The sequence below is a fragment of the Pleurodeles waltl genome, chromosome 4_1, assembly GCF_031143425.1.
Source record: "Pleurodeles waltl isolate 20211129_DDA chromosome 4_1, aPleWal1.hap1.20221129, whole genome shotgun sequence".
NCBI lineage: Eukaryota > Metazoa > Chordata > Amphibia > Caudata > Salamandridae > Pleurodeles > Pleurodeles waltl.
Genome location: NC_090442.1, coordinates 21,566,213 through 21,593,688, shown reverse-complemented (window position 1 = coordinate 21,593,688; position 27,476 = coordinate 21,566,213). Strand labels below are relative to the sequence as shown.

General features: G+C 47.7%; 1 protein-coding gene across 1 annotated transcript; it reads right to left on the bottom strand.

Moving 5' to 3' along the window:
- Positions 1-318: 318 nt before the first annotated feature.
- LOC138287274 (zinc finger protein 135-like) lies at positions 319-26,900 on the bottom strand. The gene is made up of 2 exons (XM_069227634.1): positions 26,687-26,900; positions 319-4,004 (listed from the first exon to the last, which is right to left on the bottom strand). Exon 2 carries the CDS (start codon positions 3,289-3,291, stop codon positions 2,113-2,115), a length of 1,179 nt encoding a protein of 392 aa, XP_069083735.1. The 5' UTR covers positions 3,292-4,004; positions 26,687-26,900; the 3' UTR covers positions 319-2,112.
- Between the last annotated feature and the right edge of the window lie 576 nt (positions 26,901-27,476).

The window sequence follows — 27,476 nt, the reverse complement described above, 5'->3', positions numbered from 1 at the left end:
ATTTTGCTCTACCGCTCTACCAGCTCCGGGAGCCCCCACAGGCAAAGGTGCCCCATCAGGCCTCCCTGCAGGCCACAGAACCACTGGAGCTGTGGAGGCAGCTATGTAGTTATGATCAACCTGAGACCAGAAGGGGATTCGTCTTCAGGAGTCTTGTGGCGGTAATAGGGGGTTTTGGTCTTAGGGGCTGACTGACCTTGGCCTGACTGACCAACAATGTTACAAAAGGCTATTCATACCAATGAGGAAGACTCTAGTCATGCAATTCAAGTATTCCCTATTCATAAATAAGAAAATTGCCAAAGAGCTTACAGAATGTGAGTGAATGACTCAATTAAGATTTATTTTAGAATTAATGTACAGTCATGTATATTCCTTAAAATTCTTATATCAACAGTCCAGAAGAATACATCAATGACAAAAATACTTATTACAATTAGCTAATCAAGACAGTAGTAAGGAAACAAGGAACTGCTACACCAAAAGCATAATGTACATCTAATGTCTAAAAACTAACGTAAAGAAATCCATAGTTTAAAACACCAATGGTTAATTTAAACTTCCAGAAGTATGTGTCAGCACCTTCCTCCAACCTATGGAATGACATGAAAGTTAGGCAGCTCCAACAACACAGAATCAAATTTCAGATGATTCGGAAAGCTGCAGTCCATCTTATTTGTGGTCTGAGAAAGTATTAACTGCATCACAAATGTTCATTCTTTACTCACAAGGTCCTTGCATTTACCTGCAGAGATTATAAAATGAGGGTTCCTTTTTGCACAAACCTGAATATAATTTGTGTTTCTTTTCTGCTCAATCCAGATTTCATTTCCCATGCCAAGGTTCCAGAAATGTATAGCAGGGAGTCTATTGTTCTGGATTCTAGCTTCTAAGAGCAGGAATTCTTTATTGCTAAAGATTCATTTTTTAATTAAACGTCAAGCTTTTAGAAACCAATTAAGAACCAAACTTTCAACATCTTTTTCTCCAATCAATGAGTTTGCCATCATACACTGATTCTCTCCTTGCACCAGACAGGATTTGGCTGAATGATTCTCTGCAAATAAGAAACTCATAAAATATATTTACATTCAATTAACCTAACCATGAATCATTTATATAGTCTGAGATGAGCCAACAAGTCTCCCGATGTTGGACTCCTCTGTGAAAGTGCCGCTATGGGGGATGCAGTTACAGATGTATGTGATGATGGAAATGAGCATCGCTTCTCCTGCGTCAGGTCTTGGTAGGTAAATGTTGTACACTACAAGCAGTAACCCTGGGACTCGAAGCTCACATTTCTTACTTTCACTTCTTGTGCTTTTAAAAACTGTTCTCTGGCCACAGTCACAGAATCATCAATGTTGCACTAAGCGCCCAAACATCACAATCAGCTATGACTATACTCCAGTTTGTGCTTGTTAAATCGGTTAAAGTGTGTTGGGTTTTCAGGTTTTAGGACTAATACCTAAGGTTAGCTGAATATACACTTGTTAGTCCAAGCACTGTACATAATGCTGCTTTTGCAGGTGTGCTTGGATGTTGTTGTTTATAACGGTACTTCAATGAAAAAAAACACTGTTTCTTCTCTTTTAGTCCGCACTCTGCTGATGTCTTAATGTGTTGCTTGTGACTTCTTTTCTTTTTCTTATATGTAGAGAAATGAAATGAGCCATCACTGAAAACAGACCCTTTTATAATTCTACAAATATGTGTGTGTTTTTTATTTTCTGACTGGTCGGGCTTCTATCAACAACCTTTTTAACATCTGCCATTTTAATGTCCCACAATTAACATTTTATCATCTTCTGTAATTTGCTGATGGCTATGTAGGCTTGGTAATTGACTAAAGCTCTTCTCTTATTCATTGCACTGGTATGGTCTTTCCCTGTGTGTTTTTGCTGATGTCTTTGGAGGTATGATAATCGACTAAAGCTCTTCACACGTTCATTGCAGTTGTATGGTTTTTCCCCTTTGTGTGTTCGCTAATGTCTTTGGAGGTGTGCTAAGCGACTAACTCTTCACATATTCACTGCACGTGAGTGGTTTTACCCAGTGTGTGTTTGCTTATGGCTTTGGAGAGCTGATTATCGACTAAAGCTCTTCACACATTCAGTGCACGTGAATCGCTTTTCCCCTGTGTGTTTGCTGATGTTTCCTTAATGTTGAAGAGTCTCTAAAACTACTTCCACATTCACTGCAATGGTATGGTGTTTCACCTGTGTGGGTACGCTGATGGCTTTGGAGAGTTGATAATTGACTAAAGCTCTTCACACATTCACTGCAATGGTATGGTTTTTCCCCAGTGTGTGTTCGCTGATGTATATGTAGGTTTGATAATCGACTAAATCTTTTCATACATTCACTGCATCTGAATGGCTTTTCTCCAGTGTGTGTTTGCTGATGTCTTTGGAGGCGTGATAACAGGCTAAAGCTCTTACCACACTCACTGCAATGGAATGGTTTTTCCCCGGTGTGTGTTCGCTGATGTTGTAGTAGGGTTGGTAATTGGCTATAGCTCTTCACACATTCACTGCAATGGTATGGTTTCTCTCCTGTGTGTGTTCGCTGATGTATTCGTAGGTATGATAACCGACTGAAGCTTTTCACACATTCAATACAATGGTATGGTCTCTCCCCTGTGTGTGTTCGTTGATGTCTTTGCTGGTATGATAACTGACTAAAGCATTTCATACATTCATTGCATTTAAATGGCTTTTCTCCTGTGTGTGTTTGCTGATGCCGTTGGAGGTATGATAACACACTAAAGCTCTTTCCACACTCACTGCAATGGTATGGTTTTTCCCCGGTGTGCGTTCGCTGATGTTGCTGTAGGGTTGATAAGTGGCTAAAGCTCTTCACACATTCACTGCAATGGTATGGTTTCTCCCCTGTGTGTGTTCGCTGATGTATTTGTAGTTGTGATGACCGACTGAAGCTCTTCACACATTCACTGCAATGGTATGGTTTCTCCCCTGTGTGTGTTTGTTGATGTATTTGTAGGAATGATAACCGTCTGAAGCTCTTCACACATTCACTGCAATGGTATGGTTTCTCCCTAGTCTGTGTTTTCTGATGTCTTTGCTGGTATGATAACTTACTAAAACTTTTTGAACATTGACTGCATCTGAATGGCTTTTCTCCAGTGAGCGTTTGCTGCTGGTGCTTTAATAGTGATGACAAACCAAAGCTCTCACTGCATGTGTATGGTTCTTCTTTCTTGGTTAGTGTCTCTGGGTCGGGTCTATAGTTGTCTACATCCCATGACTGTTTTTCCTGACGGGCCAGCATGGTTGTAAAGCACTTGTATTATTCTCATATTTCCTGTATTTGTTGGTATTTAGGACATTTGATTTCCCATTTAAAGGTAAAATACAATGGCAACTAAAAACTTGCCACACTCATAATATGAGCAAGGCTTCCTTACGAGAGATTAGATTGGATAACAGTTTTCCATGCTTGTGGGTAAAGATTAATCCTCCTCCTTTTGGTCGGTGCAAACTGGGACAGTCCGTTGTATTGTAGACAGCAGAACTCCTCTTTTCTTTACCCTTCGGTTGTTTTCTCCACTCCGTTGTGCTTCTCTCTGCTTGCTGTGGTGTAGGTAGGAAGAGTTTACAATACACCTAGAGCACTGAATGATGGTCTGTTATCATTTTAGAATCAGAGCACTGTGGTTGTCACATCGTAGAGATCCCATGATCACAGCTGGTGTTGGTCGCCTGTTTATTCAGGAGGTGGTTTGTCAGTGTTGTTTCCTTAACTTTCTAGAGGTCATTTCTTAGTCTTGTGGTGTGAAGTTGCACAGCTCAGACTCCTGGTTCACTGAATTGTCCTTCAGAGCTTCTTCCAGCATCTGTCAGTCTATGTTCAGGGTCCTCAGTCTCTGACTGCACTGATGTTTTCCTGAATACTGGAGTTGATTATTTCTGATCATTTTGTGTTGATTTACAGAGTCAGTGTGTTGTTATTCATAAGCATTTCATGCTTTCAAGGCCCGTTTTCTGTTGGATGTAAAGACATTTAAAATTATGAAATGCAAATATAACAGAATGTGAACACAATATTTAACTAGCTAAAAACACCATCTCTTATTTACCATATTTGATACTTAGCAAGTGTTATTTCACCATACACAGATATTTAACTAAAGGTTCTGTTGAACATGTCACGTCTTATTGTCTCCTGAAAGAGGTGATTTACCCGTGTTCACATAGTGGAGTAGTAAAGAAAGGGCGGTCACATAGCACCTCGTGCTACAGGTACAGGTTTAGGAAGATGCACATGGACAAGGAGGTGATTTACCCATGTTCACATAGTGGAGTATTAAAGAAAGGGCGAGCACGGAGCACCACGTGCTACAGGTACAGTTTTATGTAGATGCACACGGACAAGATTTCATTTAAACAAATACAGATTGTGGAAAAAACAGGGATCAGGATGTACTGCTGTTCCTTCAGTTTCAGGAGTGTATAACAAAGTTAACTCCCCTAGCAGTATGTAACAAAGGTAACTGCATTCACTTACTTCAATGCTTTCCTGTTCACATTGGATCAGCTCAAGTGCCAACTCCTGTCTTTACCTTGTCTTTCCCGGCCACCAGGGATGTGAAAACTACTCTGGAAACTAAACTGGACTCGTTAGTGATTGATATGGGGCTCCTACTAGCAAGCCAGGCCACCTCAGAGACAGAACAGGCACTGTCCAGAACACATCCTTTGCTGATGGAAACGCAGTCCCACATGAAGGCTCTCCAGATGGAGGTATCACAACTATGTACCAGGGTGGAGGACGCCGAAGACTAATCTCACCAGACCAATATACGAGTGGTGGGCCTCCTACAAAGCACGGAAGACCCAAATATGGAACTTTTACTTGAGGATTAGCTACTTCATACCGTCCTTGGTGATAAACGGACCATGTCTTCTTGCTGGAACGAGCCCACAGGGACCCAGGCCAGACCCCCCCCCGGGGGCTCTACCCAAGCGAGGGGTGACGTGTCTCTTTAACTACTGAGACCGCAACCACTTACTGCAAGTTGCCAGGTCCAAGGATTCCTGGTAAATCTCTAAGGCCTCAAAAAACATGTATCCAGACTACACTACAGAAGTATAGAGACTCCTTCTTGGTGGTCAAACAGAAGCCCCAGCAACTCAGCCTGAAATACTCTCGTATACACACAGCCAAATTGCGCATGGTGGACTCTCAAGCCACACTATTTTTCACAACAACAGCAGATGCCTGAGGCTGGCGGGAGACAAAGGGGGTGTTGCCAGTGCCCCAGGACAATCAATGGGATACAGACTGGAAACCTTCCAGATCACAGTGGCATCAGCACAGGCCCTCCAGCAAGCAGGCGGAGCAAGAACATGCCATGGTTGGAGCATAGGCTTAAACCTGCCACAGTCAAACAACAGGCTTCCCTAGGTCCCAGTCAATCCCCTGTACCAAGAAGTGATCTTTGGTTTGGACCTCATTCTGGCAGAATTGCACACAGGCCTGCAATTAATGCCAATGATGTCTAACCAAGTGATATGACACCAAAAACTGTGCCGTGTTTTGGACTGGGGGACCTCTCAGAGCACAGATTGAGAAGGCTATATCCCTCCTGCCTCGGCTGGGGCGTAGGGAGAGGAAAAATGGGCACCACCATTACAGTACATATTGTCCATATCTCTCTTAGACAAACCAAGAGACTGTAATTCCCTAGATCCAGATATAACATGTTCCTCTGTTGTCTGATTTCCTTTTCAGCTTTCCTTTGGTCATGACCAAGTTTGAGACACAACCAGGGACTGGAAGTTGGGGTAATTGTTTTATGTTTTTGTCCGTGGACACATAGCATTACTCTACACATGTGCAGTGCACACCACCACATTAGACAGGTTCTTCCCCCCCACTACAGTGCAATACCACGGTGAGGACTGCACAAGTCTTTCAAGCCAGGCCAGATCACAGTCAAAAGACACAAGGCCTCACTTGCGAGTAAGGAATTGCTGCATCGCTGACATTTCCAACGCACGCTCGCCTGTGCGGCTTTATTTTTTACACAAACCAGGTACTTTGTGTAAAATCAACATTTCTATTGCTTTTTATGGAGTAAGACTCTTTTTACTTTGAAAATTCATATCTTGACTTGTGTATGTTGGTTTTTTGTTGTTTTGGTATTGTTTGATTTAGATAAATATTCTCTATTTTTCAAAACTGGTGTGGTGTCCATTTTGTACTGTTTACACTGTATTATTGTGTGTGTTGGTACAAATTCTTTACACATTGCCTCTGAGATAAGCCTGACTGCTTGTGCCAAGCTACCAAGTGTAGGAGGCTGGACTGGCTTGTAGTGAGTACCAAGGGGTACTTGCACCTTGCACCAGGCCCAGTTATCCCTTATTAGTGTATAGGGTGTCTAGCAGCATAGGCTGATAGATAATGGTAGCTTAGCAGAGCAGCTTAGGCTGAACTAGGAGACGAGTGAAGCTCCTACAGTACCACTAGTGTCACTTGCACAATATCATAAGAAAACACAATACACAGATATACTAAAAATAAAGGTACTTTATTTTTATGACAATATGCCAAAGTATCTCAGTGAGTACCCTCAGTATGAGGATAGCAATTATACACAAGTTATATGTACACAATACCAAAAATATGCAGTATAGTCTTAGAAAACAGTGCAAGCAATGTATAGTTACAATAGGATGCAATGGGGACACATAGGGATAGGGGCAACACAAACCATATACTCCAAAAGTGGAATGCGAACCACGAATGGACCCCAAACCTATGTGACCTTGTAGAGGGTCGCTGGGACTATTAGAAAATAGTAAGGGTTAGAAAAATAGCCCTCCCGAAGACCCTGAAAAGTGAGTGCAAAGTGCACTAAAGTTCCCCAAAGGACAAAGAAGTCGTGATAGGGGAATTCTGCAGGAAAGACACAAACCAGCAATGCAACAACGATGGATTTCCAAACGAGGGTACCTGTGGAACAAGGGGACCAAGTCCAAAAGTCACAAGCAAGTCGGAGATGGGCAGATGCCCAAGAAATGCCAACGGTGGAGGCAAAGAAGCTGCTACTGGACAGTAGAAACTTAGGATTCTGCAGGAACGACAAGGGCTAGAAACTTCCCCTTTGTAAGGTGGATCCCCCACGCCGTGGAGAGTCGTGCAGAAGTGTTTTCCTGTGGAAATACAGCCAACAAGCTTTGCTAGCTGCAAATCGTGCAAAAAGGGTTTTTGGACGCTGCTGTGGCCCAGGAGGGACCAGGATGTCGCCAATTGCGTCTGGGGACAGAGGGGACGTCGAGCAAGACAAGGAGCCCTCTCAGCAGCAGGTAGCACCCGCAGAAGTGCCAGAAACAGGCACTATGAGGATGCGTGAAACGGTGCTCGCCGAAGTTGCACAAAGGAGTCCCACGTCGCCGGAGACCAACTTAGAAAGTCGTGCAATGCAGGTTAGAGTGCCGTGGACCCAGGCTTGGCTGTGCACAAAGGATTTCCGCCGGAAGTGCACGGAAGCCGGAGTAGCTGCAAAAGTCGCGGTTCCCAGCAATGCAGTCTGGTGTGGGGAGGCAAGGACTTACCTTCACCAAACTTGGACTGAAGAGTCACTGGACTGTGGGAGTCACTTGGACAGAGTTGCTGGATTCAAGGGACCTCGCTCGTCGTGCTAAGAGGAGACCCAGGAGACCGGCAATGCAGTTCTTTGGTGCCTGCGGTTGCAGGGGGAAGATTCCGTCGACCCACGGGAGATTTCTTCGGAGCTTCTAGTACGGAGAGGAGGCAGACTACCCCCACAGCATGCACCACCAGGAAAACAGTCGAGAAGGCGGCAGGATCAGCGTTACAGAGTTGCAGTAGTCGTCTTTGCTACTTTGTTGCAGTTTTGCAGGCTTCCAGCGCGGGCAGCAGTCGATTCCTTGGCAGAAGGTGAAGAGAGAGATGCAGAGGAACTCTGATGAGCTCTTGCATTCGTTATCTAAGGAATCCCAAGAGACAGAGACCCTAAATAGCCAGAAAAGAGGGTTTGGCTACCTAGGAGAGAGGATAGGCTAGCAACACCTGAAGGAGCCTATCAGAAGGAGTCTCTGACGTCACCTGGTGGCACTGGCCACTCAGAGCAGTCCAGTGTGCCAGCAGCACCTCTGTTTCCAAGATGGCAGAGGTCTGGAGCACACTGGAGGAGCTCTGGACACCTCCCAGGGGAGGTGCAGGTCAGGGGAGTGGTCACTCCCCTTTCCTTTGTCCAGTTTCGCGCCAGAGCAGGGCTAAGGGGTCCCTAAACCGGTGTAGACTGGCTTATGCAGAAATGGGCACAGATGTGCCCATGAAAGCATTTCCAGAGGCTGGGGAGGCTACTCCTCCCCTGCCTTCACACCATTTTCCAAAGGGAGAGGGTGTAACACCCTCTCTCTGAGGAAGTCCTTTGTTCTGCCATCCTGGGACAAGCCTGGCTTGACCCCAGGAGGGCAGAAACCTGTCTGAGGGGTTGGCAGCAGCAGCAGCTGCAGTGAAACCCCTGAAAAGGCAGTTTGGCAGTACCCGGGTCTGAGCTACAGACCCGTGGGATCATGGGATTGTACCAACAATGCCAGGATGGCATAGAGGGGGCAATTCCATGATCTTAGACATGTTACATGGCCATATTCGGAGTTACCATTGTGAAGCTACACATAGGTAGTGACCTATGTGTAGTGCACGCATGTAATGGTGTCCCCGCACTCACAAAGTCCGGGGAATTTGCCCTGAACGATGTGGGGCACTCTGGCTAGTGCCAGGGTGCCCTCACACTAAGTAACTTAGCACCCAACCTTTACTAGGTAAAGGTTAGACATAAAGGTGACTTATAAGTTAGAAAAGTGCAGTGAAAATGGCTGTGAAATAATGTGTGCATTATTTCACTCAGGCTGCAGTGGCAGGCCTGTGTAAGAATTGTCAGAGCTCCCTATGGGTGGCAAAAGAAATGCTGCAGCCCATAGGGATCTCCTGGAACCCCAATACCCTGGGTACCTCAGTACCATATATTAGGGAATTATAAGGGAGTTCCAGTATGCCAATGTAAATTGGTAAAATTGTTCACTAGCCTGTTAGTGACAATTTGGAAAGAAATGAGAGAGCATAACCACTGAGGTTCTGGATAGCAGAGCCTCAGTGAGACAGTTAGTCACTACACAGGTAACACAGTCAGGCACACTTATGAGCACTGGGGCCCTGGCTGGCAGGGTCCCAGTGACACATACAACTAAAACAACATATATACAGTGAAAAATGGGGGTAACATGCCAGGCAAGATGGTACTTTCCTACACCAAGGGGGTGATCAGGGGTTATCTTGAGGTTGTATCACCATTGCCCTGACTAGATGTAGGGTCCCTGCTTGGACAGAGTGCAAACTGACTACCAAGCAGAGACCCCATTTCTAACAATTAGGTAATGAAACACAGGCTGCCACAGAAAGCACACAAATAACACGAACATGATCTTTTAAAGCTTCAACAATGACACAAGAAAAAGCCTTCCAAGCAAAAGGAAATAAACATTTACAAAAACGTTTGTAAGCTTTACCAACCATAGACAACAAGCTTGCAGGCTTGCAGTTACAAAACAAAAGTCAATAAATTCCATGAGGTTTGACAGCTTTAACAATAACAGACTAACAAACAAAGGGTACCTTTTAGAAACACGTGCAGAAAGTAAAGGAAAAAATAGTGTCCAAAAATAAATGTAAACGTACAAAAGTCTAAGGCGACAAGTAATTGTGTGATGCTCCAGGAAGGGAACAACAGATGAAAGATTTGAGTAGAGTACAGTGGAGTAGATTGGAGTGGGATATATTGGGGTACATTGAGTGGAGTCGGATAGATTGGACTTGGTTGGAATGGGAAACACTGGAGTACAGTGGACTGGGGTAGATTGGAGTGGAGTAGAGTGGAGTAGATAGGAGTGGGATATATTAGGGTAGATTGAGTGGAGTCATATAGACTGTAGTGGGTTGGAATGGGGTACATTGGAGTGCAGTGGATTAGGGTAAACTGGAGTGGAGTTGGGTAGACTGGGGTAGTGGGAGAGAATGTGGGGTAGATTGGAGAGGAGCAGATTGGAGAGAGATGATTGGAGTGGGGTAGATTGGAGTATAGTGAAGAGGGGTAGAGTAGGTGTGGTAGATTAGGGTACAGTGGGGTAGACTGCGGTAGAGTGGGGAAGACTAGAGTGGAGTCGATTGGGTGGAGTGGAATGGAATTGGATAGATTAGAGTGGAATTGAGATTGGAGTGGAGTGAGAGATTGGGGAAGAGTGGTGTGGGACAGACTGGAGTAAAGTAGAGTAGGGTAGATTTGGGTAGAGTGGAGTATAGTAGAGTAGAGTGGGGCAGATTAGAGGACTGGGCAGAGTGGGGTAGATTGCAGTAGAGAAGTGGGGTAGGTTGGGGTGGATTAGATTGGAGTGGAGTGGGGTAGGTTGGAATAGGGTAGAGTGGAGTGGATTATATTGGGGGAGATTGGTGTGAAGTGGGTGGGATAGATTGGGGAAAAGTGGAGTGCAGTAAATTGGGGTACACTGGAGTGGAGTGGGGCAGATTGGAGTGGCGTGGGAAGATCAAGGTCGAGTAGATTGGAATGTGATAGACTGAGTGGATTATGGTAGGGCAGACTGGAGTAAAGTGGGCTAGATTAGAGTGGAGATGGGTAGATTAGGGTGGAGAGGGGTAGAGTGGAGTGAGATAGATTAGGTGGAATATGGTAGGGTTGACTGAATTGAAGTGGGATTGATTGGAGTGGAGTGGAGTAGACTGGAGTGAGATAAATAGGAGTGAGGTAGATTGGAGTTGAGTGGTATAAATGGGTGTGGGGTACATTGCGATGGGTGGGGCAGATTGGGTTTGGGTGGGGTAGATTGCAGGGGAGTAGATTTGGGGTAGATCGTGTGGGATAAATTGGGTTCAGGTGGGGCAGACAGGAGCAGAGTGTAATAGACTGGAGTGGAGCAGATAGTGGTGGAGTGGTTTAGACTGGACTGGGGTGGGGTAGATTTGCATGGAGTGTGGCAGTATGGAGGGATGTGGAGTGAGGTAGATTGGAAAGAGTAGAATGGAGTGTGGCAGATGGAAGTAGAGTAGATTGGGGTAGAGTGGGTGGATTGGAGTGGGGTAGATTTGAGTAGCTAGCAGTGATGTGGGGTAGATTGGAGTTGAGTGGGATAAAGTGTTGTGGGGTAGATTGGAGTAGCTAGCAGTGATGTGGGGTAGATTGGAGTTGAGTGGGATAAAGTGTTGTGGGGTAGATTGGAGTAGGGTAGATTGAGCCAAGGTGGGGTAGACTGGAGTGGGGTAGATTTGAGTGGAATGTGGTAGTATGGAGTGATGAGGAGTGGGGAAGATTGGGAAGAATAGAATGGAGTGTGGTAGTCTGGAGTAGAGTGGATTGGAGTAGTGTGGGCGGATTGTAGCGGGGAAGATTGAGCTAGATTGGAATGGAATATATTTAAGTCAAATGAGTGGAGTCCGATAGACTGGGGTGGAATGGGGTGCATTGGAGTGTAGTGGATTGGGGTTGATTAGAGTGGAGTGGGGTAAACTGGAGTAGCGAGGAGTAGAATGGAGTGAGGTAGATTACAGTGGAGTAGGGCAGAGTGAAGTTGAGTGGAGTAGACTGGAGTGTAGTGGATTGGGGTAGATTGCAGTGGAGTTTGGAGTGGGGTAGAGTGGAGTGGGTTTGATTGGGGTACATGGAGTGGGTTGAAGTGAAGTGCAGTAGATCGTAGTGGAGTAGACTGGAGTGGAGTGGGGTAGATTGGAGTGGAGTAGTTGTAGGAAAGTACCATCTTGCCTGGCATGTTATCCCAATTTTTACTGTATGTATGTTTGTTTTTGCTTGTGTCACTGGGATCCTGCTAGCCAGGACCCCAGTGCTCATAAAGTGTGCCCTGTATGTGTTCCCTGTGTGGTGCCCAATTGTATCACTGAGGCTCTGCTAACCAGGACCTCAGTGTTTATGCTCTCTCTGCTTTTAAAATTGTCACTGCAGGCTAGTGACTAATTTGACCAATTCTTATTGGCACACTGGAACACCTTTATAATTCCCTAGTATATGGTACCTAGGTACCCAGGGTATTGTGGTTCCACGAGATCCCTATGGGCTGCAGCATTTCTTTTGCCACCCATAGGGAGCTCAGACAATTCTTACACAGGACTGCCACTGCAGCCTGAGTGAAATAACGTCCACGTTATTTCGCAGCCATTTTACACTGCACTTAAGTAATGTATAAGTCACCTATATGTCTAACCCTCACTTAGTGAAGGTTAGGTGCAAAGTTACTTAGTGTGAGGGCACCCTGGCACTAGCCAAGGTGCCCGCACATTGTTCAGGGTAAATTCCCCGACTTTGTGAGTGCAGGGACACCATTACACGCGTGCACTACATATAGGTCACTACCTATATGTAGCTTCACAACGGTAACTCCGAACAGGGCCATGTAACATGTCTAGGATCATGGAATTGTCCCCCCAATACCATTTTGGTATTGGGGGGACAATTCCATGTATCCCCGGGGCTCCAGCATAGAGCCCGGGTACTGCCAAACTAACTCTCTGGGGTTTTCTCTGCAGCTACCGATGCTGCCAACCCTCAGACAGGTTTCTGCCCCCCTGGGGTCTGGGCAGCCCAATCCCAGGAAGGCAGAACAAAGGATTTCCTCTGAGAGAGGGTGTTACACCCTCTCCCTTTGGAAATAGGTGTTAAGGGCCTGAGAGGAGTAGCCTCTCCTGGCCTCTGGAAATGCTTTGAAGGGCACAGATGGTGCCCTCCTTGCATAAGCCAGTCTACACCGATTCAGGGATCCCCCCAGCCCTGCTCTGGAGCAAAACTGGACAAAGGAAAAGGGGGTTCTGTGGGTTTCTCACCAGATAACGAATTCAAGAGCTCACCAGAGTTCCTCTGCACTTCTCTCTTCGACTTCTGCCAAGGATCAACCGCTGACTGCCCCAGGACACCTGCAAAACTGCAACAAAGTAGCAAGAAGACTACCAGCAAGATTGTAGCACCTCATCCTGCCGGCTTTCTCGACTGTTTCCTGGTGGTGCATGCTCTGAGGGCTGTCTGCCTTCACCCTGCACTGGAAGCCAAGCAGAAATCTCCAGTGGGTCGACGGAATCTTCCCCCTGCCAACGCAGGCACCAAACTTCTGCATCACTGGTCCTCTGGGTGCCCTCTCATCTTGACGAGCGTGGTCCCTGGAACACAGGAGCTGGATCCAAGTGTCCCCGACAGTCCAGTGGTCCTTCTGTCCAAATTTGGTGGAGGTAACTCCTTGCCTCCCCAAGCTAGACAGTAATCCTGTGTACTGCGTGAACAGCAGCTGCTAGGGCTTCTGTGCACTTCTGCAAGACTTTCTTTGCGCACAGCACAGCCCAGGTCCCCAGGACTCTTTCCTGCATTGCCCAACTCGCTGAGTTAGACTCCGACTTCGTGGGACCCTCTTTTGTTCTGCTGAGATGACTGTCGTGCTCAGATCTTCTGAACGCCTGCTCAGGTGCTTCTGCGGGTGCTGCCTGCTTCTGTGTGGGCTCTCTATGTTGCTGAACGCCCTCTCTGTCTCCTCCTTCAAGGGGCGACCTCCTGGTCCTTCCTGGGCCCTGGCAGCACACAAAATCCTCAACCGCGACTCTTGCAGCTAGCAAGGCTTCTTCGCAGTCTTTCTGCGTGGAAACAACTCTGCATCCTCTAGCACGCTGTAGGATATCTTCTGACCAAAGGAGAAGTTCCTGGCCCCTTCCGTTGTTGCAGAATCTTCGGCTTCTTCCACCCGGAGGCAGCCCTTTTGCACCTTCATCCGGGGTTTAGTGGGCTCCTGCCCTCCCTGGACACTTGCGTGACTCTTGGACTTGGTCCCCTTCCTTTACAGGTCCTCAGGTCCAGGAATCCGTCTTCAGTGCTTTGCAGTCAGTTGTTGTCTTTGCAGAATCCCCTATCTCGACTTTACTTTCTTCCTGGGGTAGTAGGTTAACTTTACTCCTACTTTTCAGGGTCTTGGGGTGGGTATCTTGGACACCCTTAGTGTTTTCTTACACACCCAGCAAACCTCTACACACTATACTAGGCCTGGGGTCCATTCATGGTTCACATTCCACTTTTGAAGCATATGGTTTGTGTTGCCCCTAGGCCTATTTTTCCCAATTGCATTCTATTGTGTTCTACAGTGTTTGCACTACTTTTTAAAGTGTTCTACATACCTGATTTTGGTCTGTGTGTATATTTTGTGTATTTTACTTCTTACCTCCTAAGGGATTATATCCTCTGAGATACTTTCGGCATATTGTCACTAAAATAAAGTACCTTTATTTTTTGAGTATTGTGTTTTCTTATGATATAGTGCTATATGATATAAGTGGTATAGTAGGAGCTTTGCATGTCTCCTAGTTCAGCCTAAGTTGCTCTGCTATAGCTACCTCTATCAGCCTAAGCTGCTAGAAAACTACTAATCTACTAATAAGGGATAATTGGACCTGGCACAAGGTGTAACTACCATCAGGTACCTACTATAAGCCAGGCCAGCCTCCTACAGTAGGGTAGATCGTATTATAGAAGAGTAGAGTGTGATAGACTAAAGTGGGATAGATTAGGCTGGGGTGAAGTGGAGTGGGCACATTTGGGTGAGGTAGAGTGGAGTGCAATGGGGTAGATTGGGTGGAGTGGAGTGGGGTAGATGGGAGTGGAGTAGATTGTAGAGAAGTGGATTGTGTGAATTGGAGTGGAGTGGGATAGAGTGGAGTGTTGTGTCGTGGAGTGAGTGGCATAGATTAGAATGACGTGGATTTGAGTCACGTGCGTGGCGTGTCACAGAGTGTCTTAGAGTGGAGGGACTTAGAGTGGAGTGGCAGGTCATAGAATGGAGTGGAAGGGCATAGAGTGGAGTGGTGTAGTGTGGAGTATGCATGGTTTGATACCACACTGCCATTATAGACAACACATTTTCAGTTCAAATGACCATTACATTTGCACCAAAATATGGTTTTACTGCACAAAAACAATAATGTGTGCAAATGTCACCACCAAGTGTATTGGTGTAGTTGACTGTATCCAAATATTTGTTTCCGCCATGCTTCAGAATTACAAAACAAAAGTGCTTCATCTGTACTCATTCTGAAATATACTACATCAGCACAGTTCTTTTTTAATTCTATGCTAGGAAGAATACATCCCACAACCTCACCTCTTGCATGGATACACCAAGCTCACTGGAAGACAGAGATGAACATTTGGCCTCAGTCTTTGAATGCACAGCAATTGTGACAAGGCAGGAACAAGATTTAAAGGTCCGTTTACAGAAAGCAAGTTTGTGGAAGAACATAATAAACAAGGTTTGGGCAACAGGAGGGACAAATTCAAGCTGGACAGCCTAAAGCAAATAAAGCCAGGAAATAGAAAGCCAAAGAATGTGAGCTACAAAGCCAATGGTAAGCAACAAGCTGAACACATTCCTGGGGCAGGCTTCAACCTACAAAGAAAGAAACTAACTTGCTTAACTAAAAAAATGCCCTGCACACTTCAGATACTTATGCAGAACAGTGACATTGCTAGTGGACAGCCCAGTTGAGTGATAATAGTGTGCAGGCTCTTTGAGAACTTCTGTTGGTGAATTAGACTGAAGACTACATAAAGGTTGATCCAGATGGACATGTACATTCTCCAGACAGTGCTTAGATTGTAAAACTACTAATGAGGGGGATATACCACACAAATTTAAAGCACAAATTTATCAGATGCCTACAATACCAATCTTGCAAAGGATCACTGTCATCCATCCTTTTTTAAGGGATGCGCCCTCAGGAAAGGAGGAAAAATTGTTAGCATTTTCCTCCCACAAACATGAGGACCTCAAGGAAAAGCATGCAGATGTGTGAGCTTTAAAGCAAGCTCCAGCGCTATATAGAAAACAAGTAGGGTGGGAGAAAGACTGTTTTACATGTCATTGCTGAGCTCCAAATACAGTCTCAATATTATCTGAATCTAGAAGCAAAACACAACATAAAAGTTATCTTGGATCAGCTGAATAGCAAGGCATTATAGTGCCTTGTTCTTGTACATCGAATACCCCTCTCACTAGTAGTAAGGTTACTAGGAGTAAAGTTACTACTACCACAATTACTACTGTAGTTAGTAGTAGTAACTTACCTTTGTGAATATCGAAAAGTAGTAAAGTTAGACTTTTATTCTTACTTTAGCTTTGTGGATCAGGCCCTAAGTCTTCGTATCTTTCCATAGCTTTGGCCAACAAGGTTTCAAGGTCAAAGAAGATGCCACTGCTAAGGGGCCAAATTAATTCTTCGGCTTCCCAGCACTGAAACTGCCCACCAGAGCAGTTCTGTGAGACTATGGCCCTCATTATGGCATTGGCAGTAAATCCCACTTACCGCCACACTGACTGCCGCCAACTTACCGCCGCGGATATCCGTTCACCATATTATGACACACATACACCAGTCTGTCAGTATTCAGCCACAAATCCGCCACACCAAAGGTCAGTGATAAACTGGCGGAATCAAAACCCTTACCGTTACGTCAACAGAACTAGGCCCATCACATTATGACCCACGAATCACCACTGTGGACATTCAACGCCGGTAAACCATTGGCGGTACATACAGCTGCGGCTAAATGGACACACACAAACAAAAGACCACATTGGACAATTCAAACAACACACACCTGATACTCATACACACACCGCACCCACACCACTATAAAACACACACCTACATTACCCACAACCCTTTACGAATACAAACCACACCTCACACAACACCAATGGCACCACAAAGGTACCCCCACTTTACAGAAGAGGAGCTAAGGGTCATGGTGGAGGAAATCATCAGGGTAGAGCCACAGCTATTGAAGCACAGGTGCAGAAGATATCGATATCTAGGGAGATGGAGCTATGGCAGAGAATCGTGGACAGGGTCAACGCCATGGGACAGCACCCAAGAACTAGGGATGACATCAAGAAGAAGTGGAATGACCTACGGGGGAAGGTACGTTCCATTGCAGCAAGGCATCAGCTCGCTGTACAGAAGACTGGCGGTGAACCCCCTACCTCCTCCCCCACAACTAACAGCATGGGAGGATCAAGTCTTGGCAATCCTTCATCCTGAGGGCCTGGCCAGAGTAGGAGGAGGACTGGACTCTGGTAAGTCAGCTCTCTACTACTATCACCCCCTACCTGCATGCCATCACACACCTCCAACCTCACGACCATCACCCCATTTCTCACAATCCCCACCATCACATCTCACTCATCCCAATGCCAAGTCCTGCATGCTCTAACAATGCATGGACACCACTCACAGCCCTGCATGGACACTCATCACTAAAGCATGCACACCATAGAGAACTAACCATCCCACCATACACTAACATACACAAGTGAAAGCTGGCAGGGCAAATCCAACCATATAAGGGAAGCCACAGATGTACAATATGTCTGACACATAAACCATAACACATCATTTACATCCCCACAGGTACCCCAGCCAATATCACCGGAGAGGAGGAGCCAGCAATATCCAGTCCCCCTACTGAAGTTGCCCACAGTGATGACAGCAACTCTGGTCTTCAGGATCTGGATGACCAACCTGGCCCATCAGGGACCTCAGTTCAGCCGGATACCCAGGCCCAATCACACACCACCAAAGAGCCTCCCCCATCAGGAAACACCACCACAGCACCCACCCAGCGTACCCATACCTCTGTCCCCAGGACACGTCAATCAGGTACAAACATTGCAATTCAACTGTACAGAAAATGAGCATAGATTAATGACCTGTAGCTGGCTGCAGTGATCACAGCAGGAGTGTATGTCAGGTCACCAACATCTGCAAAATGAATTGCCACAGGGTACCGTAAGTGGGCATAGAAGTGGGAAATAACAGCATGCCAGTGCCACAGAAATTCAAACAAATGTAAATGAAATGTGAAGTAACACTGTCTTACCTGTGTGTCATTGGAAGTATTGTCTGATCACTGATGTTCTGTTGTCCTCATACTCTTCCTCTACATCCTCATTGTCCACAGGGTCCACTGCTGGCACATGGGCATCTCCAGCCTCCTCCTCCTGCAGAAAAGCACATGGCGTTTCAGGGCAAGGTTGTGCAACATGCAGCATGCCACTACTATCTGGCAGACCTTCGTGGGTGAGTAGCACAGGGATCCACCTGTTAGATAGAGGCACCGGAACCTAGCCTTCAGGAGGCCAAAGGTCCTTTCTATTATCCTTCTGGTTTGCCAATGGACCTCATTATAATGTTCTTCTGCCCTTGTCCTGGCATTCCTCACAGGGGTCAGCAGCCATGACAGGTTGGGGTAACCAGAGTCACCTGCAAATTTTGAGGGACAATATTTATCCACACACTATCCCATATGGCCCACACCATACCCATACACCAACATATACTGGGTGGGAACCAGGGCTCACCTATTAGCCACACCCTATGGCTCTGTAGATGGGCCATCACATTTGGGATGCTGCTATTTCTCAGGACAAATGCATCATGCACCGACCCAGGATACTTAGCATTGACGTGGGAGATGTACTGGTCCGCCAAGCACACTTCACTGTGGCAAAATCTTCATCCGGGGGAAATACAATGTAGCTGCACATGTGTTTATTCAGGGCAGCCAACACTCTTGTTAGCACTATTGAGAACATTGGCTTTGACATTCCTGCTGCCAAGCCCACTGTCACTTGGAAAGAACCAGTTGCCAGGAAATGGAGTACTGATAGAACTTTCACAATAGGGGGGATCCCAGTGGGGTGACGGATAGCAGATATCAGGTCAGGCTCCAATTGGGCACACAGCTCTGTGACTGTGGCCCTGTCAAGTCTATAGGTGAGGATGATGTGCCTGTCCTCCAGTGTTGCCAAGTCCACCAGGTAAACGGGGTTATGTCTCCATCTCCTATTCATCCGCAGCGGTAGCAATCTATCTAAAGAGTGAGGAGACAGTCCCAAACTGAACAATGGATATACAACAGAACTTTGCATGCTGTTAACTTGTAATTGGTAGGCGTTATTTGGCCAGGATGTCCTAATTTCACCAGTGACGCAGCAAGTTTCCAGGGCCTGCCCCCCTCCTGAAATGGCGTCTTCCTGTCCTGTGTTGGGGGGGGGCAGGTGGAAGTGAGGTAATTCCGGGGTAATTCCACTACTTTGTGCGCCATTGAGGGAGGCGGTCAGGAACCGCTGTGCAACTCCTCATCGGTTAACACTGGGCCCTATGGGTTACAGTGGCCAATGGTGGTCAACGCGGGTGGTGACTATGCACCTCCGTGGATTTGACAGCCATTTTCTATCTCATCCCTCACTTGCTACCTGATCTGCAACAGGAGAGGAACTACACTGCATGTGCTGCTGTGACCAGTGTCTGGAACCTACCATGGCCCATGTGACTTGGAAAAGGCCACCAATCTGCACTTCGGCGGAGTTTGGAGAGACTGGTGGATCGGGTCCTACCCCAGTACGGACTGCTGTATGGGCCTCCAGACCAACAGGTGAGCACGATGCATGTGGCATAAATGCATGGAGTGGTGTGTGTGAAGGCCTCGTGTAAGGGGGGTGGATGGATGTCCTCTAGGCGGCGTACACGGTGTGTGCTGGGCCATGTGTGTGTGTGTAATGGTGATGTGAAAGAGTATGGTGGGCCATAAGTGTAACAGGCAGGACTGTTTGACTAATACCATTTTCCTGTGTGTATTGCCTCTGCAGGTCAGCGCACATCAAAAGAAGGGTGTATGGCATGCCATCGCCAAGGACGTGCGGACCCTGTGGGTCTATGGCAGGTGGAGCACCCACTGTCGGAAACGATGAGAGGACCTGAGACGCTGGGCACGGAAGACAGTGGAGGCCCAGCTGGGGATGGTCTCCCAATGAGGAATGGGTGCCTGTCGAACCCTGACCCCCCTGATGGCCCGCATACTGGCAGTGGCCTATCCTGAGCTGGATGGGCGATTGAGGGCATCACAGCAGCCACAAGGGGGTGAGTACAGTGCTCATCATTACAACTTACGCATGGTAGGGTGGTGTCTGGGTGGGGGATGTGTGTCAGTTGGTGCCCCTAGTCCAGGCCCGACATTGAAACGCGTAGGCATCCACTACTGGTTAGAGCTGCGTGGGTTCCAGGTGTGCTGCATTTGGCGGTATGTGCCCTTCCCCATGCCTTGGCTGCTAACTATTTCTATGGTAGTGCTATGGCAGAGTGCGTAGGGCTGTTCCCTGTGTGTGAGGGTGCTGTGTACACCAACGGTGGTGTTGGTGCAGCCACTGACCAAGTGTATCCGTTGCCTCTCCCCCCTTTTTGTTTTGTCACCCTGTCCTTATGTGCATTAGCATCATCTGGCAGAGGAGCAGTGGCACCGGTGACAGAGGGAGCGGCATTCCACAGGACCCAGGAGGCAGAGTCCACCGACGCTGAGGGCACCAGCTCCCTGGTGGTGGTGGACACCTCTGTGACCACCCCAGCTACAGGTAAAGCCACCACCCCCATACCAGCACTGCACTCCCAGCAGCCCCTCATTGAGTTGCCTGTACCTGCTCACCCAGGAGGGTGGGCATCTCCATTGCCCCAGGTACCTCAGGCCCTGACCAAGTGAGCCCTGCTGCCCTGAGTGAGGAGGCTATTGACCTCCTGAGATCCATCTCTGTAGGGCAGCCAACCATTGTGAATGCCATCCAGGGGTTGGCAGCCCAGATGCAACAGACTAATGCATTGCTGGAGGGCATTCACACTGGCTTCGTGGCCCAACAGAGATCGATCCATGCTCTGGCCTCCTCTCTGATGGCAGCTATCGTCCCTGTTTCCACCCTCCCCCCTCCATCTTCCTCTTCCCAGTCCCATTCTCCTCAACCCCAACCCATCCCAAGCACGAGGCAGACGAGCATGCACACAAGACAACACACAAGAGTGGTACAGGCAAACACAAGCACCACACTTCATCCCACAGGCACTCACACAAACACCATCCAAATGCAGACACACCAACATCCTCTATTTCCATTATCTCTCCGCCTACTCCTCCTCCACCTCCCTCCCTGTTCCGTCTACACTCACACCTGCATTCACTACATCATCATCCACTACCAGCATCATCACCACATGAAGCAGAACACATACCTCACTGGCAGACACCTCAACAACAGCCATGCCCACGTCACCTGTGTCCTCTCCCACTGTGTCTGTGTCCCCCCCCAAGGTACACAAACGCAAGCACTCAGACACCCACCAGCCATCCACCTCACAACAGCATCCAGCCCATGCACCTGCACCCAAAATCAGCAGACAGACGCCTCCAACAACCACTCCCTCTTCCTCCACTCCCATTCCTTCTCCCTCTTCCCGCTCCAAAGTCCCTAAAAAACTGTTACTATCCACCATTGACCTCTTCCCTACTCCTACCCCCATCCTGCACGTATGGGCAGAGTAGGAAGAATCCAGCCTAGCACCTCATCCACCCAGTACACGGGCCCAGTCGTCACCACACCCACTCGTGGTGGAAAAGGATCCAGGCCACATGTCCTGAAGGTGAAGGAGCCTGCACCAGGCAGCCTCAAGGGAAAGGAGCCTCCCCCAGCTGCCAGAAAGAGCAAGGAGCCTGCCCCAGCAGGCAAGAAGGGTAAGAGGCCTGCCCCAGCGGCCAGGAAGACAAAGGAGCCTGCAGCAGCTGCTAAGAAGGGAAAGGAGCTTGCCCCAGCTGCCAGGAAGACAAAAGAGCCTGCAGCAGCTGCTAAGAAGGGAAAGGAGCCTGCCCCAGCTGCCAGGAAGACAAAGGAGCCTGCACCAGCAGCCAGGAAGAGCAAGGGGCCTGGGGCAGGAACTGTGACGGAGCCCCCACCAACAACCATGGTTATGCAGCCATCTGAGGTTGTAGGCGATGGGCAGGAGCCTCCCCCCACCAGCAGAACCACCACCTCCAGTGAGAAGCCGTCCGAGGTTGCAGGGGATGGGCAGGAGCCTCCCCACTACCAGCAGCATTACCACCTCCAGGGATAAGCTGTCACCGACGGCGGATGGTATCTAATCCTGCCTCTATGGGCTGCTGTGCGGCCTGCCCCTTGCAAATCCAGTCGGTATGACACCCACCGGAGAGACTGTGAAATTGCACACCCCAGGATCAAGAGAACAGGGCACGATGCCCCTCCAGAACCAGTGGGTAAGACACCCACATACCCAAGACTCCCCAGGATCAAGAGCACAGGGCACGAGGCCCCCTCCATAACCAGTGGGCAAGTCACCCATTCGAGAGACTGAGGCCTATCACTCCCCAGGACAAAGCACAGATCATGTTGCCACCTCCAGAACCAGTGGGCAAGTCACCCACCTGAGAGACTGTGGCCTTGCACTCCCCAGTACCAAGAACAGGGCATGTTGCCCCCTCCAGAGCAAGTGGGTAAGTCACCCACTCGAGAGACTGTGGCCTTGCACTCCCCAGGACCAAACACAGGGCATGTTGCCCTCCCCCCCAGAGCAAGTGGGCAAGTCACCCACTTGAGAGACTGTGGCCTTGCAACCCCCAGGGCCAAGCACAGGGCATGTTGCCCCCTCCAGAAACAGTGGGCAAGTCACCCACTCAAGAGACTGTGGCCTTGCACTCCCCAAGACCAAGCACAGGGTATGTTGCCCCCTCCAGAACCAGTGGTCTTGTTCCATCTCCTGGAAGAGGTGCCCCCCCATCCCCTGTCCCCCTGAGGTGCCTGCCTATTTATCAACTGATGCCCCTGCAGTGTTCTCTCCATGTTGATGCAGGTGACGTGTGTGGCCTTGGACTTTGGCCTGTGGCCATGTGGCCTACGAACATTGTGAACAGGGCCTTGTCCCTTTTTCTGTACATATGTATATATCTATTATCTTGCCTAACTTATTTTTCTTGATGTGTTGCTCTCATTATATACACTTTTTCGCAATCATTTGTCCTTGCATTACTCATCCGAGTTATGGGGTAAAAATTTTTTAGTAATGCATCTAATTGAGTGTATGGTGTTGGGGAAGGGGGTGTGGTGCGTGTGTGTGTGACTCTCTTTTTCCTCTCTCCCTCCCTTGTGTGCTAGGCAGCTGTACTCACCGTCGTCGTCTTCACAGGTGTTTGTGGTGGAGCAGCACGTAGAAGATCATGGGGAAGACATGCTGTTCAGGCTCCATGGCGGCGTGGTTGTTCCCTGTGTCTCCAATGGTGAGTCCTTTCCCTTCTGAGCTCAGTTTTCACCTCAGTTTTCACCAGGCTTTTGATGTGGTTAGTACCGCCCCAGAAAAGATGGCGGATTGCAGTGTCTTAATATGGTGGGTGGAACTTTGTCTTCCGTCTGGCTGTAGGCAGCTCCAGCCGCGGCGGCTGTTGTTTCCGCCCTGGCAGTCAGTGTGGTACATTGGCTGTCTATCGCAGATCTTTCCACCATGGTCATAATTTGGCTGTAGTTACCGCCAGCCTGGTGGCGGTATTACCGCAACTTTAACACCAACCGCCAGGGTTGTGATGAGGTCCTATATCTGCCACACCCTCCTTCACCCAGGACAACAGGTGGGATCTACAATATGTTCAACCAGAGAGGCTTCCAATCAGTTTGAATCAGCAATGGAGCCTTTTTTGGAATTTGGAGGAGTCAGACAATTATATTAGAGAATGTTTTAGATTTGTCTCTGTCGGGCTTTGTTCATGGAAGTGAAGGCAGGGTCACAGTAGGGGGGATGTGTATTCGACATCCTATGATGGACATCTAGTAAATAACAGCGGTTATCTCAGGAAAGACACCAGGGGTTGCTATGTGAAGCAGGCTATATCCACAGTCGCTGACCTTTAGGGTCTCACTGATTTAGAAATTGTAGAGTTCAGTGCCAATTGATCTGTAGGATTACAGTCATCCAGCCTACTTCGTTTTTTAGGGTAAAGACAAAGTGGATCTCTAGAAACAAGCAGTCCCAAAGTAAAATACAGAAGAAAAATGGGGAAAATCTTCCCTTGACTTTTGTAATGTGGAGGTATAGGTCATGTAAAAGAAAGACTGGAAAAGCAGCGCCAGGTGGAAACGTTGCTTCTTCTGCAAATGCCTCCTCACAGTGTAGTAAATAGTTGTACAGTGTAGAGATGTCTTCCTCTCTTATCATCCTTACAGTGTGAGTCAGATGCAGTGCAATGTGCACAGATTCGCTCATTTAGTTGAGTGGTGCAGGGCGTGCACGTTTACACAGTAAATAACCCTCTTAGCGGGAGCAAAAAGCACTGCAGAGTGTTCAGATAATCTAAACACCTCTCTTTGTGTGAGTAATAATCTGTGCACCTTACAGATCTGTAAATACCCTTTCTAATGTAGTAAAAGGCAAAGCAGGGGGCACAGAATGACTTCTTTATAAGCATCCCTCATATAGAAACAAACAACTGTGCAGTATGTACAGATTTACACTTTTGTAACCACCACAAGTAATGTAACAAAAAAGACCAGTTTGGACAGATTTTGTCTCTATCAATGGCTCTCAGAGTGTAGTAAAACGCATTGCAACATACAGATTAGTACAGTAAAAAGCAATGCAGTGAGCACAGATTTCGTATAGTTCAGTATAAAATAGAGACATGTGCACAGATTCTTCATACTGCAGTAAGATGTAGTGCAGTGTGCACAGAATTTTCACAGTGCTTTAAGATGTGATGCAGTGTACACTTATTTCTCATAGCGCAGAAAGATGCTATGCAGTGTACACAGATTTCTCATAGCGGAAAGTGCACAGATTCCTCATAATGCAGTAAGATTCAGTGCAGAGTGAACAGATTCCTCAAAGTGCAGTAAGATGCAGTGAGATGCAGTGCACAGATTCCTCATAATTCAGTAAGATGCAGTGCAGTGCACATATTCCCATAGCTCAACAAGATGCTGTTTAGTGAAGATTCCTCAAAGTGCAGTAAGATAGCATAATGCAGTAAAAACAGGGCAGTGTGCACAGATCTGTCACAGTAAGATGAAGTGCAGCATGCACAGATTCATCACAGCGCAGTAAGATGCAGTGCAGTGGAGATATTCCTCATACTGCACTGAGCTGCAACGCAGTGTGCACATATTCCTCATAGTGCAGTAAGATACAGTGCAGTGTGCAGATTCCTCACAGTGCAGATGCAGTGTCACAGATTCCTCATAGTGCAGTAAGATGCGGTGCAGTGTGCACAGATTCCTCATAGTGCAGTATGATGCACTACAGCATGCAGATTGTTACAGTGCAGTAACATGTAGTGTAGTGGCACTTATTCCTCACAGTGCAGTAAGATGCAGTGCAGTGTGCACAGATTTGTCATACTGCAGTAGGATGCAGTGTACAGATTCGTCACAGTGCAGTAAGATGCAGTGCAGTGCACAGATACCTCATTGCGCACCAAGATGCAGTGTGAACAGATACCTTACAGTGCAGTAAGGTGCAGTATCACATATTCCTCAAAGTGCAGTAAGATGCAGTGCACAGATACCTCACAGTGCAGTAAGATGCAGTGCAGTGTGCACACACTCCTCACAGTTCAGTAAGATGCAGTGTACAGATTCCTCACAGTGCAGTAAGATGGAGTGCACGTGCACAGATACCTCATAGCTCACTAAGATGCAGTGCAGTGTACACAGACTCCTCACAGTGCATTAAGAAGCAGTGCAGAGCACAGCTTCCCCAGTGGAGTAAGATGCAGTGCAGCATGCAGATTCCTCATAGTACAGTAAGATGCAGTGCATAGATTCCTCAGTGCAGTAAGATGCAGTACAGTGCACACATTCCTCATAGTGAAGTAAGCTGCAGTGCACAGATCCATCACGGTGCATTAAGATGCAGTGCTGTGTGCACAGACCCCTCACAATGCAGTAAGATGCAGTGCAGTTCACAGATCCCCACTTTAACACAAATGATTACCACAAACACCCCCAGGGCTGGAAGGAAAGCCCCCAGAGGTCCACGGATAGAAGAGCCCAGCTCAGGCCAGCTCCTGGCAGAGATTCCTCCTAGTGCAGTAAGATGCAGTGCAGTGCACTGATTCCTCACAGTGCAGTAAGATGCAGTGCATCACACCGATTAATCACAGTGCATAGTGCAGTAAGATGCAGTGCATGCACTGATTCCTCACAGTGCAGTAAGATGCAGTGCATCACACTGATTCATCACAGTGCAGTATGATGCAGTGCACTGCACAGACCCCCTCTTTAACACAAATGATGACCACAAGCACCCCCAGGGCCAGAAGGAAAGCCCCCCAGATAAAAGAGCCGAGCTCATGCCAGCTCCTGACAGAGATTCCTCACAGTGCAGTAAGATATAGGGCTGTGTGCACAGATTACTCACATTGTAGTAAGATGCAGTGCAGTGCACAGATCCCTCACAGTGCAGCACAATGCAGTCCAGTGCACAGATCCCTCAGTGCAGTAAGATGCAGTGCACTACACAGATTCCTCACAGTTCAGTAAAATGCAGTAAAGTGGCACATATCCCTCTGTGCAGTAAGTTGCAGTGCACAGACCCCCTCTCTGACACAAATGATGAACGCAAACACCCCCAGGGCCGGAAGGAAAGCCCCCCAGAGGTCCCCGGATAGAAGAGCCCAGCTCAGCCCGGCTCCTGGCAGAGATTTCCTCCAGGATTATTCAGTCTATTTCTACAAACACAGCAGAAGGTGCTGACAATCTCCTACCTGAGCAGGAACCTGTGCAGACATTTCCAGGCTCTCTCCTCCTCCTGGGGCTGGGGGGGGGGGGGCAGGTGCAGATTTGGGGTCTGAGGGGGGTCTGTGAGGGTCTGAAGATGAAGATAACTGCACAGACAGACAGGGGTCCTTCCTCCTCTGCAGCAGGCTGGACACAGAGGGGGAACCCGGAAGTGACGTCACATCCGCTGCTGGTGCTGTCTCTGCCGCCGCTGACCCGGAAGAGGAAACCCTTCTCCCTTTCATACAATGTGCTCAGTGGATTTCATCAGCAGGCGAGGAGCGCCCTCCGGTGGCCGCTGACGGAACCGCCGCCTCCAGGCTCCAGCAGTGAATACATTTCACACAAAGAAGCGTTTTGTGGCAGAAAGTCCTGGGTGTTCACATGTCACAGACATGGATGTTGTTCAGACTTTGTGTGGGTGAAATTACGACGTGTATCTAATTAAATATATAAAAATGTAGCAGCTGCTGCAATTAAACTGGATAGCGTTTTTTTAGTGTTCCTGTTTCAGTGGGTAATTCTTGAACAGGGCTGTGCATTCACAAACAACATTCCGGCAATTGCCCCAAATTAAATTTTGCATTTGGCTGCTGCTTTGTTGCCACCGCTCTCCCTACAAAGGTTCTCTTATTAAAAAAAAGAAATAAATAGATGTCAGTCACTCTAAACTCATAAGACAGACCCATCAGGTTTTCTCGCCTGTTTCCTGGTGGTGCATGCTCTGGGTGTAGCCCACCTCCTTCTTGCACCAGGAGCTCTGAAGAAATCTCCTGT

What these genes read in the sequence shown, in the direction of transcription:
- LOC138287274 (XM_069227634.1), bottom strand. Translation starts at nt 3,291, where the DNA reads ATGCTGGCCCGTCAGGAAAAACAGTCATGGGATGTAGACAACTATAGA.